This window comes from Pipistrellus kuhlii, unplaced genomic scaffold (genome assembly GCF_014108245.1).
Source record: "Pipistrellus kuhlii isolate mPipKuh1 unplaced genomic scaffold, mPipKuh1.p scaffold_m20_p_5, whole genome shotgun sequence".
Lineage (NCBI taxonomy): Eukaryota > Metazoa > Chordata > Mammalia > Chiroptera > Vespertilionidae > Pipistrellus > Pipistrellus kuhlii.
In genome coordinates this window covers 76,485,252-76,509,572 of record NW_023425551.1, presented here as the reverse complement: position 1 = coordinate 76,509,572, position 24,321 = coordinate 76,485,252, and the positions used below count along the sequence as shown (strand labels likewise).

The following is a 24,321-nucleotide window of genomic DNA, read 5'->3' as shown; positions in this document are numbered from 1 at the left end:
TTTTCTTCTTCTTCTCCTACAATTACCTTGAAGATTGTCTTGAAGGTTTTCTGTCTTGAAGATTTTCTGCACATATTTAGCAGATGGTTCTCATCTTGTCTTCGTAGCAGCATCTTAAAGCATGTTCAGTTTGGCATAAGCCGAAGATCATAGGCTAGTTTGGTCTTCTTAACACCACATTTAATAACCAAAAGGTAAATTCCACAGCTAGTAGCCAACATTTCAGTGTAGGACTTGTCTCCTGATTCTGCACATTTGCCATAAATACATAGTAGCTGAGAAAGGGCCATGCTATCCATGTTAGACTTAATTACAGAAGTTCTGGTCACCGCTAGCTTAATTTGAGTTTCTAGCAAATCCATTACTTAAGAGGATAAAATAGCTAAAATACCTGAAGATTGGAATGTTTTTAAAAATTATATTCAACAGATGTCAAGTCACTTATTTAATCAAAGACACCATCATCTACAAAGCACACAATTATCTTGTAGGACAAAAGTAATTTGGGAATATTACAATTGGTGACATGTTATAATTTAATTTGAGAGAATTTTTTTCTTTTCAAAAATACTAAATAAAATCCAACATTTCAAAAGAGGTAAGGAGAGTCCCACAATATGTAAAATGCTAAAATTTAAATTTCAATCACTAAGTTTAGAAAAGTGAAAATATTATACGCTTATATATATATCCAGAGGAAGACTATATTCATAATCTTTAATATCCACAAGAAAAATATATTCTCGAATATATTCTTAGGAAGAGTTGGCACATTCTAAGAATGTGTTATTTGGCAAATTGGCATTTGGCAAGTTGGTCCCTGCACTGGAGGTGGGCAGGGGTGGGGTAGCTGGTCTGTGGCAGCTTGGGCATGATTCCTGCCCCTCTGAGAGTGCAAGACACTTGCAGCCCCTTTTCTGGACTTTGTGGTGGCACCATGCTGGGGTGCGAGGGGACCAGCTGCCCTGGCCCAGTCTGTAAGGATCTGAACTGCCCCTCCCTCCCCCCCAGCCATCCTGCTGGCCTCCCGGGAGCTGATCCGCAGCAGGCGTCTGAAGCAGATGCTGGAGATCGTCCTGGCCATCGGGAACTTCATGAACAAGGGGCAGCGTGGGGGCGCCTACGGGTTCCGGGTGGCCAGCCTCAACAAGATTGCCGACACCAAGTCCAGCATCGACAGGTGCGATCTGCCTGCTTCCTGAGCCTCCATCACCCCCACCCCCCCAGCCTTGCCCCTCATCCCTTGGGCCCTCCCTGCATTTCCAACCCAACCCGTGGCCTCTCTCCTCTATACCTCTGCCTGGTTTCCTACTGACCCTCGTCCCCTTAGCTATAAGCTGCCTTTCACCCACAGGAACATCTCTCTGCTCCATTACATGATCATGATCCTGGAGAAGCACTTCCCCGACATCCTGAACATGCCCTCGGAACTGCAGCATCTTCCAGAAGCCGCCAAAGTCAAGTGAGGGGTCCCTCCGAGGCTGCATCCTCTCCTGTCCACATTCGCTCTGTCCACATGTCCTCCTTGGGGCTACTCTGGGCTGAGTAGGGAGGGGCAGTGTCTCAGGGTCTGCCAAATGAAGACAGACTATTTGCTCTTCAAACCTTTATTCAGGGATCTCCCAGGAATCAGAGTGGGGGTGGGGAAGTGAGCCAGGAGTGGGAAGGCTACTAATGGGAGTGTCATTCCACCAGCTACCACTGGTGGCAGCTGGAGCTTGACCCTTTCCAAGGAAGTAAGGGAGATAGTGCAAGACACTCTTCTAGACTTACCAAGTGGTGAGGGACCTGGGACATCATACACCATCTCCTGTCTGTCACTGGCTGAGGGGCTCAGGGGGTGGGGCATTACTCTCTGGCTCCCAGAAAAAGGGCTCATAGCAGAAGTCAGGACTGTACACCGCAGTGAATGGTCCAAGGAGCGATGGGTGGGGCACCAAAGTCAGACCTGAACATATATAAGTAGTTAGAAGCATCTTCAGTAGAAGGAGAAATGCAGTGGTACATTGCTAGCATCATCAAATGCTTACTGCTTACAAGTGTAATACTTACAAGTTATGAACTTACACCTCTTCCCTGGCAGTAAAAAATAAATCCATGCCAGAGGCCACGTGTTAGGAACCTGCCATGTCTGATCTCAGGGATCTATAGAGCATAAGTTTCACCCCCGTGATTCTACAGCAGCACCAACAGAGCACGGTGGGTGGGGAGGAAGGCGGAGGTTGGCTACTTGTTAGTGGCCAATGCAGGACTGGGGCTCAGGCCCACTGACCCCCAGGCCTCAGGGTTTCAAACTGCCTTCTCCTGGACCACTTTCATCTCCTGTCCCTCCCTCTGTGCCCCTCCACAGCCTGGCAGAACTGGAGAAGGAGATCAGCAGTCTCAGAAAGGGCCTCAGAGAGGTCGAGATGGTGAGTACATCATTCCTGATGTGTGAGAGTGAGGGGCTGCAGTCAGGGGCACTGGGTCAGACGGTAGGCCCCCAGGCAGCAGACCCTGTCAGATGCATGCCCGGCCCAGCGCTCATGGCTTGGGTGAGAGAATAATGAGCACAGCCTCTAGCACAGAGCCAGCCTCCGGGAGGATGATCGGCTTATCCGGGGCTTAAAGGTAGGCTCTCAAAGAGGGACCCTGACACTAACCCGGTCCCTGCCAACATGTGTACTAGGCGGAGGGGTGGACTGAACCATAGATCAGACACATGCTTAACTCTGATTCCGGTAGGTGGGAAAGAGGACCCACATGCTTTGGGCGCCAGTGAAGGGCAGGTGGCACCCTGTGACACTGGGGACCACTATCCCCAGGGGTCCCTGCCTCATGTCTCCTTACCTCCTCCCAGGCCTGGCTTCACTCTTTACTGGAGACCTAGGTCTTTGGTTGCCACCATTCCTGCTCTGATGGCTCCTCTGATGACACTGTCTCTGGCCCTTGGCTAGGCTGGCTCGGTGTGGGGATGTCCCCAACTCTTTGTCCCCTATACCCATCTTCACCGAGCACATGTGGGGGGGGATGTTACAGGTATGGAGAATGTGTGTGGGTATTACGGGTACAGAGAATGAGCTTAGAGAACGAAGTTAAAGATGAGGAAGAACCTTTCACTGCTGCTCTGAGGGTGACAGCCAATTTATCAAGTGCTTCCCAAAGCGTGGTCCCCGGCCAGCAGTGTCAGCGAGATTTAGGAATGCGTCTCCCACTTGGATGTGCACACGATCACCTGGGGGTCTTGCTAAGAGGCAGCCTCTGATCCCAGAGGTCTGGGTGGGACCCGAGAGTCTGTTTCTTCACCTTCCCCCGGTGAGGTTGATGCGGCTGGTGGCAGGCCACACTTGGGTAGCCCAGGTCTAGAGACAGGAAAATGGCAGGGTGGGTGAGGGCAGGATAGAGGCGGGTGGGCTGGCTGAAAACTCTCACAATCTTTGCTCCCTTAGAATGGACGCCCAGGGTGTTCCTCTTCCAAAGGAAAGCCCATCGCCCCATGACTGACAGCAGGGTGGGCAGGGCGGTGACCCACCACTAATCTAACCAGCACTTCTCTCTCCCCCTCAGGAGCTGGAATATCAGAAACGCCAGGCGCGGGAGCCAAACGACAAATTCGTCCCTGTTATGAGCGACTTCATCACGGTGTCCAGCTTTAGCTTCTCCGAGCTAGAGGACCAGCTCAGCGAGGCTCGGGACAAGGTGAGGGGCCCAAGCCTCCGCTCACTCTAGCCTAGCCCACCCCAGCCCTCTCCAACTCAGCCTTACGTCGATGGGGCTCCTTCACCACGCCTACCCGGTGCCCCAGGAGGGACAGACCCAAAGTCGCAGAGCCCCGAGGACCAACCACATCCTCACTCCCAAAAGGAGGCAATAGCAACTCTAATGCAAAGATCCTAACCCATTCTTCAGGTGCTGAGCAGCGCACTGCTTCACCGCAGGCTCACTGCGCACTCTATGGGTTTGTTGAATGGTTATTGGCACTTTCCACAGATACGTGCACTGAGATCCAGAGAGGTTCGGTAACTGCCCGGGCTGCCCGGCTTTGCTGGACAGAATTGGGTTAGAATGGCTGGTGCTAGCTTCGGCCTCAGTTCCTGCCTCTCACACTGACTTGCATGTGGACATGTTTGTGGGAGTTTTAGTAAAACATGTGTCCTTCTTCAGGGGGTCCGGAATGGGGCCTGAGGTCCAGCAGTGCTGAGATGCTCACAGGAGCACTCACACGGGCCCATGGAGCACACACAGGGCAGGGAGGTCTTCCTTGGAGGACTCTGAGTGGGTCAGAGATGGTGCTCTCACTGCAGAGCAGTGCCTGGTTGCCTCTGTTAACGCGTTAAGCCCCACAGCAACACTGAAGTAGGTTCTATTATCATCATCCCCACTTTACAGATGAGAAAACCAAGGCACAGGACAACTAGCCCAATAACTATGATCTCTGAGGCCCTTCTGATTTCTGACCAGGCAGTTCGGTCCCAGGCAGCTCCTGCCCCGCACTCACACCGTGACAAGGCCCAGAAGTGGCTCTGGGCAGCCTCGTCAGCCAGTTTGGACCCCCACGTCCTGAGGGTGTCTACCTCCACCTTTTCCTTCAGCCTTGTCTGCACCCTGCTGACAAGGGGGTCTCCCCTTCTCCAGCCCTGACCCCATGCCAAACGCCCCAGCTTCGGCCTGGACTCAGCTCTGGCTGGCACCCAGCTAACCATGTGGCCCGTGGTGCTCAGGGGTGATTCTCCAAGCTCTTCTCCCCCTGACAGTTCTCCAAGGCCCTGGTGCACTTTGGGGAGCAGGACAGCAAGATGCAGCCCGACGAGTTCTTTGGCATCTTCGACACCTTCCTGCAGGCCTTCTCAGAGGCCCAGCAGGACCTGGAAGCCATGAGGAGGAGGAAGGAGGAGGAGGAGCGGCGGGTGCGCATGGAAGCCATGGTGAGTGGCAGGCAGGGTGAGAGGCAGGTCCCAGTGGGGTGTCCCCAGGGGTCAATAGTTGGGGTGTTTGAGGAGGACAGGGGCCAAGAAGCACTGTAGAGACTGATGTCAATCCCCCCGCCCCACAGGGGCGAGAATGTCTTCCGCCTTAGAGGAGAGAGCACAGGGCATCCTGGGTGGTGGTGGTGGGGATGGCAGTTGGTGAACACTGGCATCCAGGACACAGTGGGGGAGGTCCCCTGCTGGGTGACATGGCCTATAGGTCTGGGGGTGGCTGCCCGGCCTCAGCCTGTCCCCCTCCGCTGCAGCTGAAGGAGCAGCGGGAACGGGAGCGGTGGCAGCGGCAGCGGAAGGTCCACGCGGGCAACACGCTGGAGGAGGGCGGCGAGTTCGACGACCTGGTGTCAGCCCTGCGCTCCGGGGAGGTTTTCGACAAGGACTTGTGCAAGCTCAAGCGCAGCCGCAAGCGATCTGGGAACCTGGCCCTGGAAGTGACCCGGGAGCGGGCCATCAACAGGCTGAATTGCTGACTTGGGCACTGGCCGTATTGGAGGCCAGGAGACAGGGATGGCCAGGGGCGGCGTGGAGGTGGCAGGACACTTAACCACGTGGTGCTCGGCTGAGAGCCCCGGGCTGGGTCCCGGGGTGTGGCTACATGAGGCAGGACCGGGTGTCTCCCACATTGACCTGAAGGGCTGCTCCCTCTCCTCTTCCTATCACTCGTCCTGCCTCCGGGCCCCAGCATCACTCTCGGAGGCCCGCTGGGACCTCCCTGGCAGGCTCGGCACCCACATGCTGGCACAGAGCCGCCCACATCCAGCCTGGACAGGTCCCTGGGTCTTGCTCAGCTCTCATGTGCGGTGGGCAGTACCTGGGCAGGGGGGCACCCCAAGACCAGGTGAGAGATCCAGGCTCCCAGCCCTCAAGAGGCGGCTGATGGGCCATGGATCTAGGAGCCCCTTGCCCTCCTGATGGAAAGGAAGAGGCACTATGTATCCTAGACGTGCTCCAGGAAAGATGCTGAGGGTACCACGGGGACCAAGTCCTCAGGACGCGGAGTAGCAGAGCCTGTTTTTTCCATCACCACTCACTCCAGCCTCTCACATGTCTAAGTCTCCCCCATCCTTCCCACTGCCACCTCCATCCTGTCTGCTAACCTAGAATCCCAGAAAACCCACCTATGGGTTCCCTGGCTACAGCTCCCCATCAGGTATTTTATGAGTCTGATAAGGGAAGGGTTGTAACAAAGACCCTCCCCCCCTCACCACCATACTTTGTGCCTTAGGCATTGGGACCCTGGGCCATGGTCCTGAGAAACTGACCTCACACAGCCCCGTACCAGAGCCTTCTATTCTACCACTCGTTCCTCAGACCCCGCACTCTTTCTGACGTCTGCCTCAGGGTAGGAGCCGTGGGGACCTCCATCCTGTCCAGCACTCAGGAGGCCCCCTCTAACCCTGAGTAGATGGCTGGCTGAGGGGTCAATTCCTGAGAGGGTCCTGAGGGCCGGGCTACCCTCTGCACTTACACACCATCTCGGAGATGTCTCCTCCTCTGAGGCCATCGGACCTGGGCTGGAGCAGGCGGGGAAGCTGGGCAGATGGAGTTGGGGAGGCTGACTTCCTGGGGAGAGCACTGCCTGAACGGCCACCCCCATCGTCGGTACCTGATTGGTTCTTCAACCTGCCTCCCAGGGGCTCACTCTGGTCCATTCCCATTTCCCATTCTGCACCCTGAGCGGGTGAGTCGATGGCTGTATCTAAGCAAAACATCTTCTAAAAGAGGAGGTGAGGCCACTTCCATCAGGACTCTTATTTTTAATATGACCGCCCCCCTCCCCAAGTTCACCTTCCGTTCTGTCTGCACCCCATCCACGGGCTCCTCGCCTCCTGTTCTCCTGACCCTCCCTTTACGTGTCTGCCCTTCTAACCTGCTCCTGGCTCAGGCTCAGGGTTACTGCCAGTGGACAGACTGGTGGGCTGGGCCCACGCTCCAGCTGCCTCTTTTTCCACATGGGGCCATAGTAACTTCTGGGGAAGAAACAGGGTTGGTGAGCCCAGCATGTGTGTTGGTTTGAGGGGGAGGATTAGAGAAAACATAAGTGTGGCCGGGACCTGGGTGCAGGGCCATCCTGGAGCCCAGGGGAGGGCAAGGTGAAGGCTTCTGGGAAGAGCTGCAGGGCTGTGTTACTCGGCACACCCAGGAGCTCGCTGAGGGTTGGCATTGGGATGAGGGGAGGTGGTACGTGGGGCCTCCGGACTCCTCTCCCCACCTGGCTGGGGTGCACATAACCCACAGGGCAGGGCACAGGTCGGGCTCCATTGCCATCCAACAGCTGTGCCAAAGCCTGGCCTTCCCACCTGCTACGGAGACTGGATATGCCCCATGGAAGACGAGGGATACGGAAGCGGACGGAGACAAGTGGGGTGCGCAGGAGAGCAGTTGGACTCCACTGTTTCTAGAGGACACATGCATTGTTCCAGAGCTCTGGCTTCTCACCCCGATGTTCCCTTCTCTATTTATTGTTTTCAAGATCTGGCCAGTGGCTCTGGCACCAGATGCCACGGTAGCCAGATCTCCACGAGTGCCTTGGACCACAGACCATCGCCACCGACTTGGCTGAGGGAACAGTGCCCCGTGGAGCCGGCCGCCTTGGTCCTGGATGTGCTTCATGTTTACGCCTGTGTTCCTTGGTCTCTTCCAGGGCCCTTCCCGCCATCCTCGGTGAATGTCTCCCTCTGTCTAATTTTGTGTCCAATGTAAAATCCATTTAACTAAGGCAACCTGTCCCCTGCAGCACGCCCCCACCTCCCCCAGCCTCCGTGATGGAAGTAAGGTGTGTCTAGGGCCACAGGAAGAGCAAGTCCTCCAGGGGGCCGGGAAGGGTCTGGCCCAGGCTCCCCGGGCCCTTCCTGTTCCCACCCACTGGGCCGCCTTCTTGCCAAGGCGGCTCTCGCCCGCGGTCTCAGAGGACAGAGGAGGCTGATGTACGGAATGGGCAGTGTCCTTTTGACCCGCACCTTTTTTATAAGAATATATTGTAATACTAAAAAATATTAAAACCCATACCACCCAGCCTGCCTTGAAACCCGTGCTTCCTTTCTTCTTGTGAGGGGCTGGGGTGTGGGGAGCCAGCTCCTCCCAGCGCCGAGGGCCCCGCGGTGACGCCTGCAGGAGCTGACCTGGGCCGAAGCTTGACATCAGGAGTGTGGCCTTCCCTTTCCCGGGCTGAGCAGAGGGAGGCAGGTGGGAGGTCCCAAGGACAGGCCCAAGGAGGGATCCACGTTCGAGGGCCCAGCAGCCTAGGCCAGTGTTTGGGCTGAAGCCCAGGAACCTCTAACCACTTCCTGATCTCTAACGGCCAGTGATGAGTTTCGGACTCCTCCCCGACCGTCTTACCGTCAGCCTTCCACACCCAGCTCGCCTCCACCACTCCCACAGGGAATGGGGATGGAGGGTAGGCGTGCACCTGCGGCCTCTCCAGCACCCTCCTGCTCCTCTCCCCGGGGGCATGGCCTGGGTGGGTGCAGGGTGGGCATGAAATCCTAGCGGCTGCGAGCCCTGTGCACAGACCGTCCTCATTCCCGCGTCTCCGAAGTTGGCATCCAGGCTTTATTTGTGCGCTGAGGGTGAAGGCAACCTCCAACTCTCTTCTTTCCCTGATATGTTCCAGAATAAAGGGGTGGTGTGGGGGGACAGCAGTGCAGGCAGGGGCCAGGGGCCACCTGAGTGGCTGGTCAGGAGTCCTGAGGGCCGCAGCCCTGTGGGTCCTGTTAGGGGGGCGAAGGTCAGGGAGCAGGCAGGACTGTGCGTTGTTAAACCAGAAGCCCGCAGGTCTGAAGGGCCTGGCTTTCCTCCTGAGGGCGGAGGGCGGAGAGGCAGGGCGGGCAAGGGCTGTGACTCCCAGACGAGAAGTCCCGTACCTTCTTAGTGCCACTGTGCATTCCCTTCGCAGCGGCTTCCTCTGCTCTGTGAGCCTCCTCCTCTCCCCAGGGAAGCAGCAGGAGAGAAAGCCCAGAGCGAGCCACGAAACTGGCCATCTGAATGGCCTGCAGATGACACAGCTGACTTCTGCCATCTAGCATCGCCCGCTGTGACCCCTCCCGTCACCTGGTGTCCAGGAAGGCGAAGGGCCTGCTGCTTTCTCTCCGAATAGAGGAGACCTCGCCGGTCACCATCAGCAGGAAGGCATGGGCTGACCATGGGCTTCCTACCGGCGAAGGTCAACAGTGACGGGTTAGAGGAACTAGACGTCTTTCCCTCGTGACCCGGCTGGGCCGCGGGTGAGAGGGCAGGGGCTCTAGGTCCGGTGGAAGTCTCCCCGCTGGCCCCCCGTCTTGCTGATGAGCTTGATGTCCCCCAACACGATGTCCCTGCTGACCGCCTTGCACATGTCGTACAGGGTGAGGGCGGCCACCGCGGCTGAGGTCAGGGCCTCCATCTCCACCCCGGTGGGGCCCCGAGCCCGGCAGGAGGCCCGGATCACCACGGCGTGGCGTGCGCCGTCCAGCTCCAGCCGCACCTGCACGTGGCTCAGGGCCACGTGGTGGCACAGGGGGATCAGCTGGCTGGTCAGCTTGGCGGCCTGGACTCCGGCCAGCTGGGCCACCGCCAGGGCATCTCCCTTCTTTAGCTGGTTCTCCTGGACGAGTCTGAAGGCCTCCGGCCCCAGGAGGACCACGGCGGAGGCCACGGCCACGCGCTCTGTGTCCGGCTTTCCACCCACATCCACCATAGCTGCCCGGCCTTCCGTGTCCACGTGGGTGAGCTGGTCCGAGGCGGGCAGCGGTCCTGAGTGGGCGGCAGGAGCCCGGGACGCGGGGCTAAGGCACTGAGGGTTGGCGTCGGAGTCCGGGTGGGAGGAGTAGTGTCTCTGAGGGGAGCCAGCCCCCAGCCCCCGCTGTGCGAGGGGAGGCGTCTGGGGCACCCGGCAGCCCTTCCACAGGGTCGCCCCCTGGTTGGAGAGACGCACGCTGCGTCTCAGGCCCTGAACGCCGAGTGGGTCCCAAGAGGAAATGCTTGGAATGGCTGGTGGGGAATCTCGGAGCATCAGAAACAGTTCTGGAAGGCAAGAAGGAAGGGGAAGACAGACTCAGGGCAAAGGGCATCTTTTCCCCACCTCCTCTCACAACCCTCCCTCCCCGACTCCGGTTCTGCCCACACCACTGGCGGAGGAATGGAGAGCACAAAGCCGAGAAAGGGAGAAGACACCGCGGGCAGCTCTGTATGAGAGGTGTTCTGTTTGCGGCATCCCACCCAATGAGAGAGGTCCTCATCGCATGGTTCCTGGGAGTTAAGAAACCTGAAAGTCGCACTCTCAGCTTGCTGCTCATGCTCTGCCCTGCGCAGAAGCTGGCGACACACTGCCCAATGGGGGCCAGTGGCCCCGATGCAGGATTGGGCCCACATTCCAGAGGGGAGGAGACACCTGTCACTGCTCCTGAGCTAGAACGTTCCCGAGCCCAGGATAAGCTCTCTGCCTTCACCAGGAGCCCCACATTTGGGGGGCAGCTTGGTGATCATTAAATCTGAGGACCCCCCAAGTGTCTGGTGAGACAGTGACTATTCCTGCGTCATGCTGGGTGAGGGGTGTGTGCAGGGAAGAGCGGAGGCAGTCAAAGCTTGGAGGGGCATGACAGGATGAAGGGGAGCAGAAGAAAAACGGGGCTGTGAGCATCGGGATGAAATGCAGGATCTAGGGGTGCCTTGTGGCAGGGGGCCCCACCCCACGGAACCCCAATGACAAGGGTGAGTGGTTACGTACTGCTGGGTCACCCACCGATGAGGATCATGGGCCGGTTCTTCATCTGGGAGATACTGAACATGCCTGGGGTGAGGGAAGGGTGGGGAGGGAGAGCGGGGGAGGAGAGAGAAGGAGGGACAGGTCGTGACACAAACATGACATAGTGGGGTGACAGCCCGTGGACATGCACTCACCCAGGAGCACCTGGCAAAGCCCCCACTGTGTACTGCAGGCCCCCTAGGACCGAGCCCAGAAGTCTGACGCCAGGCCCTGCCCTGACAGAGGCTGTGTGTGGGGAGAGAGGGAGAGGCAATGACACCCCTTTCCCCACCAATAAAACAGCCCAGGAGAATTCGGGGACCCGCCTCTTGTAGTCTCCACTGTGCCAGCCTCCCAGGAGAACCATCACTGCATCCCAACGCTGAGGCCCCAGCTCCCGTCAGGCTGTGCTTTGTCCACCCAGCCATCCAAACTCTGCTTCCCTCCTGCTGACAGTGACCCACTCACCCATCCTGGCCTGCCCTGCCCTTCCTTACCTGCGTGCTGCCGCTTCTTCCTGCCCACAGCCGCCCCGATAATCCCCAGCAGCTCCTCTTCGGACGCCCCCGCCCGCAGGTGATCCCGGAGGGAGACCTCGGAGTTCCCAAAGAGGCAGACCTGAGGGGGTGTCACAGGATGAGGACAATGTGCGTCTGTCCTCCATCCCTCGCCTGGCCCATCCCTGAAGAACCCTCTGGGCTGGGACCAGTGTCCAGGCCTCCCACGGCCAGGCACAGTCAGGGTAGGACTTCTCAGCACAAGGAGCAGAAGGCGTCAGATGGAAGAGCCAGGCTGGAGGGCAGGAAGCAGACTCAGACGTCCTTGGCCTGGTTCTGGCTTATGACCCTGTCGCCTTCAGCGTGGAGAATGCACCTTAAAAAATGGAATCGCTGCTCATGGAGACAGCCATCCAAATGCACCCTTTTCTGGGTCCTTCCCTGGAATGGCCTCCTGAGGAGTCCTCGCTGAGACCTAGCAAGTCCCTTTGCACATCCCATTCTCCCTCGGGCCCTCCTGGTCCCATCTCGTGGACATCCCCTGCTTGCCCTGTCCCACGCCAGAGCGGACAGTAGATGGCTGAGGGAGGCCACCCTGCGGTCAGTCACACTGACTCAGGGCTCCCAGCCCCGAGAGAGGCTGGAGCTCTGGGGGCTCCAGAAAGAAAGAGACCCACCACCCTCCCACAGAACCTTATAAAGCACCTACTATGTGCCAGCGCTATACAAGGCTCTGTGGACTCAGAGTCAGAAGGATGTTTGCGGAGCCCCTGAGGGCGGAGACCACCAGAGAAGACAGGAGTGAAATCCAAGCAAAAGGTCCACCTACTTCACCGAGCTGCTCCCATCCTCACTCCCCACCAGGCCCCGGATTCTACTCTCCCCCGCTCTCGGCCTCCAGGAGGCCCAGACTGCACCTCCCAGGCCCCTCCAGCTGCTTCTGCCTGGGCCTGGGCTGCTGGAGAGGAGAGCGTGAGAGGAAAGAGGCTGGCGCTTGCTCCCTGCTTCCTCCCTCTCTGACTGACTCATTGGAGCGGCTGCTTCCCTCCATAATGACAACTGCACAGCCTCCGCTTTCACTGGCCCCAATGGCACCACCTCCCCTTCTGCTCCCTCCAGGAGGGGTCCAGCTGCTGCTCATGGGGTGCCTCAACACCCCGCACAGCTCCCCTCACCTGCTCCTTCAGCCCGGTGAACCCCACCTTCCATTTCCTGCAGGGCCCCGACTCACCACCCACAGTTCAGGTCCACTTTAAATCCCAGCCCAGGAAAACCTTTTTGCTTTTTAGTAACAGCTGAAGGGTTCCTTTTGGATGGCAAACCTGAAGCATCTGAAACCCCCTCCCCCATCCCGCCCCTCAGTCCTAACCGGGTCCCAGAGTGGACATCCCTGACGCCTTTCTCCCACCGCCACCTGCACGACCACATCCCCTTTCCTCCTTCCCACCTTCTCCGCCCCCTCTTGCACATTTGGGACATTGCAAAATGGCCACCTAACCAGTCTTCCTATTTCCAGCTTCCACCTGCAGGCTATTTTTCCTAAAACGTGAACAGGGGACCGGGTCTCCCTCCTGCTCAGAAACCCTGCACAGCCCGGTCAACAGAACACTCCGCACCTTCTCCCTGGGCACTCGAGCCCCTACCATGCTTCTCCCGGGTCCAACTGTGATCTGCCCAGGATGCTGCCCTCACTCATGCCTCCTCCCCTGCCCTCACTTCCACCCAGCCATCCTCCAGGCTCACTGAGGTCCAGCACTGTCCTCAGGCCCACCCCCTATAGCCATCACCCTTAGGTCATCACTCATTGGACCAAGAATCCTGCACCTGCGCACATTCACATTCACAGCTTTGTTTGGTCTTAGCAAGGAGCCTGTGCGCCCCTAACGGGGGGAGGGGGCAGGTCTATGGCTCCCTTTCATCCCTCAGGGCAGGCACGCAGCACATGCTCATTAGACATGAGTAACGAGGCTGGTTTCAGAGCTGAGCCCTGGCTGGCTGAAGGGGCCAGGTGTGTGTGTGTGTGGGGGGGGGGGGGGGGAATGTGCACAGTGACTCTTCACCACCTCCCCCACCATGGTAGCACCAAGTCCTGGAAAGTGGCACCCAATCAGCTGCAAGTTACAGGGAGGGAGGGAGGGAGTGAGAGGAAGGGAGGTCCCATGAATGCCATGAGTTCACCTTCCCCTGATGCTCCCATGACCTCCCCAAAGCTGACACTATTTCACCCCCCGACCCCGTGTGCCCCGCTGTCTCTCCTCCACCCGGGGCCAGTGGGAGGGACGTGGACACTCACCTTGAGGTTCCCGTCGGCTGTGATGCGCAGCCGGTTGCAGGTCCCACAGAAGTGCTCAGACATGGACGTGATGAAGCTGAGCTGGCCTCGGAAGCCAGGGACGCGGAAGGTCTGGGCGAGGAGGGAGAAGGGCAGTGGCGGAACCTGGGCGGGAGGGCCCGCTCCCCCTGCCGACCCGAGCCCTCACTCCATGGCCTCTCGGGAAAGCCTTCAGAAGGGAGCACCCAGGGCCCTCAGCCCACAGAAGACTCAGGTACACGAGTGGGGGATGAGCTGTGCCCGTGCCTGGCCTGCGAGGAGACCAGCTAAGGATACGGGGACCGGAGCACCGTGGCCAGAGCAGGCCCCTGGAGGAGTAGACCTAGCACCCCTCCCCCTCTTACTGGCCTGTGTCCTATGTCAAGTCACTTTACCCCCGTCCCACAACCGGCCGCTTCCATATCCTCTGTATCCAGAAAAGAGAGGCCGCTATGCTGGCACCGAGGGGCATCCTGCTAACTGGCACTGCCCTACATTGCTGCTCGCTGACCTCCCGTGGCCCCCGCCAGCTCTCCCGAACTTCCCTCTGCCCAGCCCTAGGCTGCCCCACCTTGGCTGTGCTGGATTCCTCCTCGGGCAGCTTCTCCAGCTCCGGCCACTGCCGCCGCAGGGTGTCCAGCATCTCCTTGTAGCTGACCATCTTCTTGACGTTCCACTTGTTACCTGTATTGGGGTTGGAGGTTCCCAGACCAGCACGGCAGGAGCCCACCCTCCTGCACAGCCCTGGACCCAGGAGGCCTCTCCTAAAAGCCTCCGATGCCTCTGCAGCCCTAGCCTAGCCCTGCCCGGGCCAACCCACCATCTCTGGAGAAGCTTCTAGACACACAGCAGGGTCGGAGGTCAGTAGCACCCTGAGTGTGAGCCAGGCCTTGCTGCCCCACACACCCTCCATGGGGTCTCCATGCTCTGCCCGCAGGCCCAGCCTCCTCTGCCCTCCGCACCCACATCACTGACCGTCAAAGGGCATGTACTCTATGAAGCGCACGTCCAAGGGGAGGCCCTCGGTCAAGGCCACAAAGTCCAGGAGCTCATCCTCGTTCAGGCCGCGCATCACCACGCAGTTCACCTGCCCGGGGTGAAGGGACCGTGAGTGCTGACCCTCGAGGCTGTTTTGCAGGGGTGACCTTTGGGGATCTGGGACCTGCCTCGGCTCTCCAGTGGAGGCCCCGGTCCCTACCCTTCACCCCACAGCTCTCCTTGGGTTGGAGGAATCCATGGGTGCCACAGTTCTGCCCTCCTTTGCGGTGTGAGGGGCAGGGCTGCACGCAGTGGGTAGGGAAGTGGTGGCCGGGAGCTGGCAGGGAAAGGCTAAGCTGGGGAGTAGGGACAGAAGCAGTGGCCCCCCCCTCACCTTCACAGGGCTGTAGCCCAGCTCGATGGCCTTGTGGATGCCCTCCATGACCTTGTGGAAGCCTGTGGGAGGAAGAGGAACGGTCAGGAACCTCCTCCCTCTCCCCGGGCCCCTCCCTCACAGGCTGGGAGGAAGCACACAGCAGTAAGGCATCTCTGAGACCAGAGGCCTGGCCTGCAAGCTTTTCTGTAAAGGGCCAGGTCGTAAAGAGTCTAGGTTTTGCAGGCCAAGAGGCAAAATTGAGGATATTATGTAGGCGTATGTCATAAAGATTTCATTGGCTCAATTCAGAATATGATAATGATTGAGAATAGTTTTTGGTAATACAGGCCCACGTATGGAATGGAAGGAATTAATTATTTTTACAAGGATAATATTTTGCTTGGTTTGGGGTTCGTAGTTAATGTTCCCTATCATTAAACTGACTGCATATGTTACCTACAAAGTCCATTCGTGGTTCACAGGCTGTTAAAAGCAGGCGGGGCTGGGTCTGACCCCGAGGCTGTAGTGTGCAATGCAGACCTGGGGAGCCTTCTCAGTCCTGAGGGAACCGAGGCCCAGAGAAGTAGGGCCCTGCTGGCTGCCACACACCGCATCTCAGAACACAGGCTCCTGACCTGTACCCAGGCCTCCTCCCCAACGGCCCCTCTGTTCATACAATCTACACGTTCTCACTAGCACCTACTGTGCGTGGTTGTGTCAGGGTCGGTGAGCGATTCCCATGCATGTGGTTCTCACCTGTCTCTGTTCTCACCCAGGCTGGCCTGTCCTCCCCTCAGCTCACTCCTGCACCCACTACCTGCTAATCTCACTCACCCACCCACAGTCCGCTGTCTGCAGATCATGTGGGATTCCTAGCAGGGATGTCAGCTGAGGGAAAGGATGTCTTCACAGCATTTCTGGCCCGGTGAAGGAGGGCAAAAGGAGGAATGTGCAATAGCTCTCTCTCCCTTGCTGGCAATTCAATGGACACCACTAAACAAACCTAGTGGCCTCACACCTTTTCAGGAACCTGTCCTGCAGGGCAATGTCCTGTTTGTCTGTCCCCTCCTAGTGCCTGGAGCAGGCTTCGCTGAGGGCGAGGCCTTGGGGGCACTTCAGCACAGGGAGGACTGTGAGCAGGGAGGCACAGGGAGAGGCCGGAGCCTCTGTCCCAATGTGAAGCCCACGGCCTGAGACCACAGGGGACTCTGGTGGATCTCCGTCTTGCTCTGCCCTCCCTGATGAAGCCCAGTGGGAGGAGGCTGTGCGAGTCCCTGCTGCAGGGGTGAAGGGAGAGGCTTACACCCAGAATGGGCACAGGGAACACCCTTGGGGGCTGCTGGGGGACCTCCACCTGGCAGTGCCGGTCCCGACCCTGGCACCTCAGGGCTGCTGCTTCCACCCTGGGCGGCCCCACACTTCTTCGAAACTCATCAGGCAACCAATTCAGCCCAGATTGCCAGGGGCTATCTTGGTTTCAAAATGAAATTCTTAGACATGAGCAAACTGGGGACAGAGCACGGGGAAGTTGGTCACCATAGCTCTTGGCATCTGACCCCAAAAGGTCTTCAGGGTTGTGGCTACAAAGACAAGGGGCATTTAGAGAGGGTGAGGGGTGAAGCCCAGGCTTTTCCTTAGCCAAGACCCCAAGAGTGAGAGCCCAGGCCTCTGGCCCCAGCCCCAGCTCCGGGGCCTGGGCAGGCACCTCCCCTGGGAGCTGCATGGTCACCTTTCCTGCGGACGATGAACTCAAACTTGGCTGGCACCAGCGTGTCCAGGCTGATGTTGATGGCACTGAGACCAGCTTTCTGGAGCTGAGGCAGCAGGCGGGCGAGGTTGATGCCATTGGTGGTGACGCCGATGGTCCTCAGCCCCTCCAGCCGATGGAGCTGGGCTGTAGGAAGAGAGGAGGAGGCATCAGCCTACTTGCTCTTGGTGAGGCCAAGAGGGGGTTGAATCTAAGTAACATGGATGGACTTCAACTAACTAGGCTCAGTTTAATCAGAAACAAGAATAAAAACAATGATAAAGCTAACCAAAAGATTAAACACCGAGTGTTCACTCTGCTAGAGGCTCTGCTGAGGGCTTGAGTGCATGAGCTCATTGAAGTGTCACGATAATAATGATCCCATTTAAAAGATAAGAAAAGAAGGGCTCAGAGAAGTAAGAAAATGGCACATAGCTAGTAAGAGGAAGAACTGAGAGTCAAATCCATGTGTATTTGACTCCAGAACTATGCTCTTAATAACTAACAGGTTCTGATACTCTAGTTTGTTGACTCCTCCATTCCACCAAAATCTCCAGAAACAACAGAAGGATTTTTAAAAAACAAAAAACAAAAACACACACCCACACCCATAATAACACTGGAAGGCAAGAAAGAATGTATTCACTGGCCCAGAAAGGTGGAGAAATACTGAAAGATCGAAAGCAGTGGGGGATCAGACGAATCAAGAAAACCATAAGTGTGGGGCCTCCCAAGGTCTTCAGGGCTGTGACTACAAAGACAAGGGTCATTTGGAGAGGGTGAAAGGTGAGGCCCCCACTTCTGAAAGATAGAAAGCAGAGGGGGATCCGATGGCTCGAGGAGACCACGGCCCAAAGCAGACACAGAAGAAGGTTCTGTACAAAGTGGGAGGGTGACTAGCATGCACCACACTTAGCAGTCACACAGACAAGGAGCAGAAGGGTCCTTGGTGATGCCAAGGAGGTTGCCTTTTGGGGGGAATTCTACTGGATGAGTTGGGCAGGTTGGCCAAGTTGGCCTCCCTATCACCTCTAAAAACAGGGAGAAGGCAGCAGGGTTTACCCCAAAGCTAGAGCACTCAATGCAGCCTAAGGAGGTGGGGGAAGCTCTGAGTAGATAGTCAGGAGACATGGGAGCCCTGAGGCCCAGAAGACCAGCGGGACCTCAAGCCTCTGTCCACAACTTCAGGGGCAATCAGAAAAAACAGAAACAGCCCTGGCAGCCAAGCCAACAGAGGCCTTGGGAACTGAGATGAGTACAGTCAAGAATCAGCAAACATTTTGAACAAGCAAAATAGGGACAGGCCAACAGCAGTTGGTGGGTAGTGGGACAATGGTAGGAGGGGTGGAAGGATATAGCAAAAAATGTAGAAAAAAGAGAAAAAACTTATGGACAAGAACAACAGTGTGGTGATTGCTGCAGAGAAGCAGGTGGGGGAGGTGGCTGAGGGTATAGAGGTGAAAAATGGTGATGGACAGAGACTTGACTTGGGTAGTGAACACACAATACAGTGTACAGATGATGCATTACAAAATTATGCACCCGAAATCTGCATGATTGTGTTAACTGGTGTCACCCCAATAAATGCAATAAGAAGGAAGAAAATAAAGACAATGCTGAGAAAGAAACATGAATTTCACAAATAGAGAAATGAAAGAAGGAGACATGAGATGACAGATGATGATTCTTTTAAAATTCAGAGTTAGATGAACATAGATGCAAAAATCCACAAAAAATATTAGCAAAACAAATTCAACAATACATTAAAAAGGTCATACACCATAATAAAGTGGGATTCACTCCAGGAATGCAAGGATAGTTTAACATCCACGAATCAATGTGATATACCAGCATTAGCAAAATGAAGGATGAAACACATACAGTCATCTCAATAGATGCAGAAAAAGCATTTGACAAAATTCATCATACATTCATGATAAAACTTTCAACAAAGGGTATAAAAGGAACATTGCTCAACAAAATAAAGGCCATCTATATATATAAAAGCCAAGTGACTGGAATGCCTGGAATGACTGATTGCTATGATGCACACTGTGGAAGCCAACCGGCCCGATTGGCACCCCCCAACTGCCTGCAGCCCCTCCCCCCAGGCAACACTCCCCTCCCCAATTGGCGCCCCCCACCCTCACCAGAGGTAGGGCCGGCCAGCCAACCTCCCTCAGCCCTGCCCCCGAGGGCCCTACCACAGATCATCCCCCATTTGGGGCGGGGCCGGCCAACTTCCTGTGGTCCCTCCTCCCCAACCAGCCCAGCCCCAATTGGCCCCCATCTGGGCACGCTGGCCAGACCCCATCCATGACAAATTCATGCACCGGGCCTCTAGTATATATAAGTCCACAGCTAAGAACATACTGAATGGTGAAAGCTTTTCCTTTGAGATTGGGAAAAAGACAAGGATGCCCACTCTTGCCACTTTTATTCAACATTAGAATTTTTCTCCAAAGCAGTTAGGCAAGAAAAATAAACAAAAGGCACTTAAGTCAGAAAGGAAAAAGTAAAACTGTCTCTATTTGCAGATGACACAATTCTATCTAATAAAGACATAATATGCAAATTGACCACAACTCCATAACAAAAATGGCTACACCCACACCAATAAGGAGGAAATATACAAACTGACGCAACAAGGCAAGAAAAGCCTATTCTTGCATGAATCTTCATGCATCGGGCCTCTAGTATAAAATATAGAAAGCCCTAAAGACACCACCTAAAATCTGTTAGAACTAACAAACAGTGAAGCTGCAGAAGACAAAGTCAGTATACAAAAATATGTTGAATGTACTAATACACTAACAACAAAATATCAGAAAGATAAATTAAGAAAACAACTTCAACTACAACTGCATTTAAAAGAATACAATACCTAGGAATCAGTTTAAACAAACAGGTAAAAGACTTTTACACTGACTATTATGAGATACCGATAAAAGAAATTGAAGAAGACACAAATAAGAGGAAAGCTATTCTATGCTCATAGATGGAAGGGGGGGAATCATAAGTTATATAATTGTCTAACCACTATGCTATACCCTGAAACTAACATAAAATAATACTGAATATCAGCTGTAATTGGGCGAGGGGGGTAAATAACAAAAAAAAATCCAGTAATTAAAAACTAAATGTGAAAAGAAAACACCAAAATGTTGACAGTGGTTACAATTGGGTAGTAGTTATAAATTGCTTTTGTTTACCTAAAATAAACATGTATTACTATTGTAATAAAAAAGTAAAATTTTTAAAAGAAAAAAATTTTTTTTAAAAAAAGGAGGGTGAGAAAGATTTACTCTGGGGCTCTGCCAATATGGAAAATTAGCAGTAGTTGTTGGTTCCTTACACAGAGGGATTCTGGAGAAACACAGAATCCTGGACATTAATTAAAGAAAATCTAGAAAACTCATAGGAAAATGGACTGGTCTGAACTAGTGTGGGGAGGAGTTGTAGCCTGGGTGGAAGGTGCCTGGCAGAGAATGTCAGCAATAATGATAAGCAAAGCAGTTCAACTCCCTTCTTGCCCTCACCCCCTGATGCCTCAGAACAACCACTGCTTGTCCCCTTACTGAAGGGATCAGTGGCACGTGCCCCAGAACTAGCTCAGCATCCACTGGTGGCAAACTCCGAGGAGCTGCCCAAGTCTCCCTGGAGGAGGAGCTCAAGACAACCGGTGGGGATCTAACAATCTCCTGCATTCATTCTTCCGTCCTCCCAAAGCCCAAGGGCTCCTTCCAAATCTGCTTCTCCCTGAGGTTTGAGGGTGAAGACCTACAGGATTGCCACGTTGCCTAAGTCCAGGTGCCACTCTCATCATAAGCTAAATGAACAGTATGACCTGGAGCTGTGCAGTGCACAATCGTGCTGGTCATTCAGTGGGAGACAGAGATGAGTGAATAACTGAGATAGTCTGGGATCTTGAGCTCCCTATGCCTATTAAACTCTGGCCTTAATCCTATTTCCATTAAGCAGTGACATGTGTGTGATGTGCCACTGAGTCAATCTGACTCCTGATGATGCCATGAATGAGTAACACCCATGTCCTGCCCTCAACAGCTCTGCTCAGCTCCTGCAGACTCAGGCCCATGGCTGCTTTTATGAAGTCAGCCCATCTCAGACTTAGTCCTCCCCCGTTTCTGCTGCCTCCTATTTTCCCCAGCATCATTGTCTTTTTCCAAAGAACAGACATAGAAGTATGTACACTTTGTCATTATTGCCCATTTAATGTGCTCTTGGACCCACTTGTTCCCCTTCCTGAGAGTCTGGGGTATCTGTAAAGCTCTCCAGCTCCATCTTTCCAATGAACCAATATTTTTCCCTATCACCCTTCTTTGCTGTCCAACGTTTGCATCCATACTTAGCAATTGGGAGGAAAAGGGTGTGGATGATCTTAGCCTTCTTCTCTATGGCACATCATTGTCCTTGAAGATCCTTCCTGATTCTTTCACAGCCCTGTGCGGCGTCTCAGCCTTCTCTTGATTTCTTGGCTGCAGTCTCCATTTGAATTGATGACTGAACCAGGGTAAGCAAAACCTTAAATAATTTGGATGACTCCTTTGTCGATGCTAAAGTTGTGTATTTCTTATATAGGCATGATTTTTGTCTTCTTGGTATTCAAATGAAGTCCTGATTTGGCACTTTCTTCTGTTGTTTCAAATCATTGGTACTTGCTGCAAGTAAAGTACCATCTGCATATCTTAACTTATTGATATTTCTTCCATCAATTTTCACTTCTTCCTCTGAATGTAGTCTAGCCCAGTTTTTTTATATGCAACAGTATGTGTACAGATTAAACAAATAGGGAGATAAAATGCACTTTCGCCGACAGCAAACCATTCTGTGTCCGTATTCTATCCTGACAGTGGCTTTCTGTCCACAACACAAGTTACACTTCAGGATAATCAAGTGCTGGGACACACCCAGTTCTTCCAGAGCAACCCAGAGCTTTTCAAGGTCCACGCAGTGGAAGGCTTTACTGTAGTTTGTAAAGTCCTAAAATTCCCTGGAGCTCTCCCATATCCAACAATGTTCACACTGAGACCTCAAGTGCCTCTTCCTTTTCAGAATCCAGTTTGAACATCTGGCATTTCTTGCTCTATGTGAGGTAGAGGCCTTTGTTATATCACCTTGAGCATCACTTTACTTGCTCAGGAAATCAGAGCAGCGATCCTATAGCTCCTGCACTCCTTGGCATCTCCTTTTTTGAAAATTGAGATGTATGTTGAATGGTTTCTAGTATCATACAGAATAGCTAATATTTTAGGGGATCAAACTTATAGGCTAAACTAAGGAGACCCTTGAGAACCACCGTATAACAAGTACCCCCCCACACACACAAAAAAATCTAAAATATATATAAATGAAAGAAATAAGATTAAAATAAATAAATCAAGCAAATAAAATAGACATAATATATACAGTTTTAAAAGGATATTTATAATATAAAACAAAAATGTTCATTTTAAAAAATAAGGGGGAATATTAAGTAAAAATGTAATTGTAAAATAAGGAACATAAGAAATAAGATCAATGGTGGTATGGACGTGGGAAATACTGGTAAGTTAGAAAGTAAGATTAAAGAGTTCTCCCACAAGAAATGAAGAAGAGATTAAGAAATCAAAATATAATTTAAGAGCTGTGGAAGCTATAAGCAGAAGGGGCAACATCAAGATAATAGAGGTCCCAGAGGGGGGGAAAAATCAAACTGGAGAGAAGGAAATGCCTAGAGAAATAATGGAGAAAATGTTCCCCATATGTAAAACAAATGGCTTATTACTGAAAGAACAATTTCATGGAATGGCAACAGAACATACAAGGAAAAGTCTATTTTAGACATATAGTAAAATGTAATAAAAATCAGGTACAAAGAAAACGTTTATAATAATTTCTAAGGGGAAAGAGCATATTGCCTGCCAACAGCAAGGAGCAGACTGACATCAGACTTTTCCCAATAGCATACTGGTATAAGGAGACAATGCAGGGACATGTTTAACATAATAAAGGAATGAACTCTGAACCTGGAATTGTATATGCGCTCAAATAACATTTTAAACTACTATTTGGATACTTTAAAGCATTATTAAAAACTGCCTGGTTTACCAGATTTAATCAGATTTACTATCAAAATTAGATTTACCATTAGACCCACATCAAAAAACTGTTAGAGGAAATAAATAAGATGAAAAATAAATTCAGAAGATGCTACAACAATTATGGATGACCAAATACCTTGGAATAGTTTGTTGTTATCTTAAATGACAGACAGTGTGCTAAGGAGAGACACAGGGGAAGGCTATTCATAATAACCCACAAGAAAATTCTCAAAAATATCAACAGTAAGTGGAGGTGAGGGATTGGACCTTAATAAAATCAAGGATCAACAACTGGGTTAAAGTTCTTGTCTTGGTAGGAAGAAGGAGGAATCATTTATTTTAAAAACCAAAAAGGAAGAGAAAAACACATATCAAATATATGACAGATAAAAGACTGCAGAAACAAGTCCAAATATATCATTAATTACAATAAAGGTAACTAGAATAACTGGTGAGAGTTACCTGTTAAGAGTCAGAGATTGTCAAGTTTGATTTAACAAAAAAAAAGTAACAGTTATGTGCTATTATAAGAGATATATCTAAAGGATAAGAACACACAAAAAGTTTATATTCAAGTTTTACTACAACTAAAAGCAAGCTGATATAGCTTTGGTAAAATAAAATGCATAGACCTTAAGGCCCAAAGTATCATTATGGAGAGAAACCCACTATATAGCGATAAAAGATTCAATTTATGAAGAAGACAACAATTCGAATCACATAGGCATCTAATAAAATCACCTCAACAACATATAAAATAAAAAGCAATAGGACCTCTGAGAGAAATGAACAAATCTACTCAGTTACTTATTATTGGCAGGCCAAGCAGACAGAAAGCCAGCAAAGACAGAGATAACCAGAGGTTTAAACAATAAAATTACCCAGCTGGATCCAATGAACAAATATAAAGTGCTCCATCCAATAATTAAAGATTAACCATTCTCCTCAAGCACAAGTAGAACATTTACAAAAACTGCCAATACATTAGATCATAAAGTCTCAATAAATTCTAAATGATTATCATGAAGATATATTTCCTAACTACCATATACTTAAATTATAATTTAATAATTAAAATATAAATAAAAAATCCTCATATATTTAGAAATTAAAAGCACTATTTCTACATATTTTGTGAATGAAAGAACAAATCAGAATAAAAATTAATATTTAGATATCCTATCTAATAAAAGAGAAATATACAAATTGACCATACCCTCTGCTACACCCACAAGCCATGTCCACCAGCCAATCAGGAGCAAGTATGCAAATTATCCAACCAAGATGGCAGAGACCACAGAGCTGGAGCGAGCAGGAGGATTAGGTTGCCCCTAGCAATGAAGGAAGCCAATCTTCCCGCCTGCCCTGGCCAGCCCTGGCCTCCACTCAAGGTTACAAAGTTTCAATTATATAAGATAAATAAATCCCAGATATCTGCTTTTAGCCACCTGGCCTCCCCTCAAGGAGGCACTGAAAAACAAACAAACAAACAAAAAAGCAAAAAAGGAGGGGCTGGGAGCTTGGGTCACCGGGGGCCGTGGCCAGCCTGCAAACAGCCATCAGCCCCTCACCCAGGCTGGCCAGCGGGGGTCCCAGTGGGACCCCCACTCTGATCCGGGACACCC

At 52.7% G+C, this 24,321-nt stretch overlaps 2 protein-coding genes across 6 annotated transcripts in view; one reads left to right on the top strand and one right to left on the bottom strand.

Annotated features, from left to right (window-relative positions):
* DAAM2 (dishevelled associated activator of morphogenesis 2) overlaps positions 1-7,978 on the top strand; it is a 106,027-nt gene extending 98,049 nt beyond the window's left edge. For both annotated transcript variants that reach the window (XM_036415351.2, XM_036415349.2), the window contains 6 exons: positions 1,012-1,180; positions 1,355-1,462; positions 2,351-2,411; positions 3,547-3,678; positions 4,734-4,904; positions 5,213-7,978. In XM_036415351.2, coding sequence (XP_036271244.1) covers positions 1,012-1,180; positions 1,355-1,462; positions 2,351-2,411; positions 3,547-3,678; positions 4,734-4,904; positions 5,213-5,434 — 863 coding nt within the window. In that variant the 3' untranslated portion in view covers positions 5,435-7,978. The remainder of the gene's footprint in view (positions 1-1,011; positions 1,181-1,354; positions 1,463-2,350; positions 2,412-3,546; positions 3,679-4,733; positions 4,905-5,212) is intronic.
* A 517-nt stretch (positions 7,979-8,495) lies between these two features.
* Positions 8,496-24,321, bottom strand: part of MOCS1 (molybdenum cofactor synthesis 1) — a 35,457-nt gene continuing 19,631 nt past the window's right edge. The window contains exons 4-11 of one of the 4 annotated variants that reach the window (XM_036415352.2): positions 16,578-16,742; positions 14,867-14,928; positions 14,470-14,581; positions 14,066-14,178; positions 13,477-13,587; positions 11,184-11,304; positions 10,684-10,731; positions 8,496-9,965 (exon numbers count right to left, since the gene is read on the bottom strand). In XM_036415352.2, the coding sequence (XP_036271245.1) occupies positions 9,205-9,965; positions 10,684-10,731; positions 11,184-11,304; positions 13,477-13,587; positions 14,066-14,178; positions 14,470-14,581; positions 14,867-14,928; positions 16,578-16,742 (1,493 nt within the window). In that variant the 3' untranslated portion in view covers positions 8,496-9,204. Of the gene's footprint in view, positions 9,966-10,036; positions 10,526-10,668; positions 10,732-11,183; positions 11,305-13,476; positions 13,588-14,065; positions 14,179-14,469; positions 14,582-14,866; positions 14,929-16,577; positions 16,743-24,321 lie in introns of those variants that run through there. The other 3 variants (XM_036415354.2, XM_045573225.1, XM_036415353.2) reach the window with 3 other exon arrangements.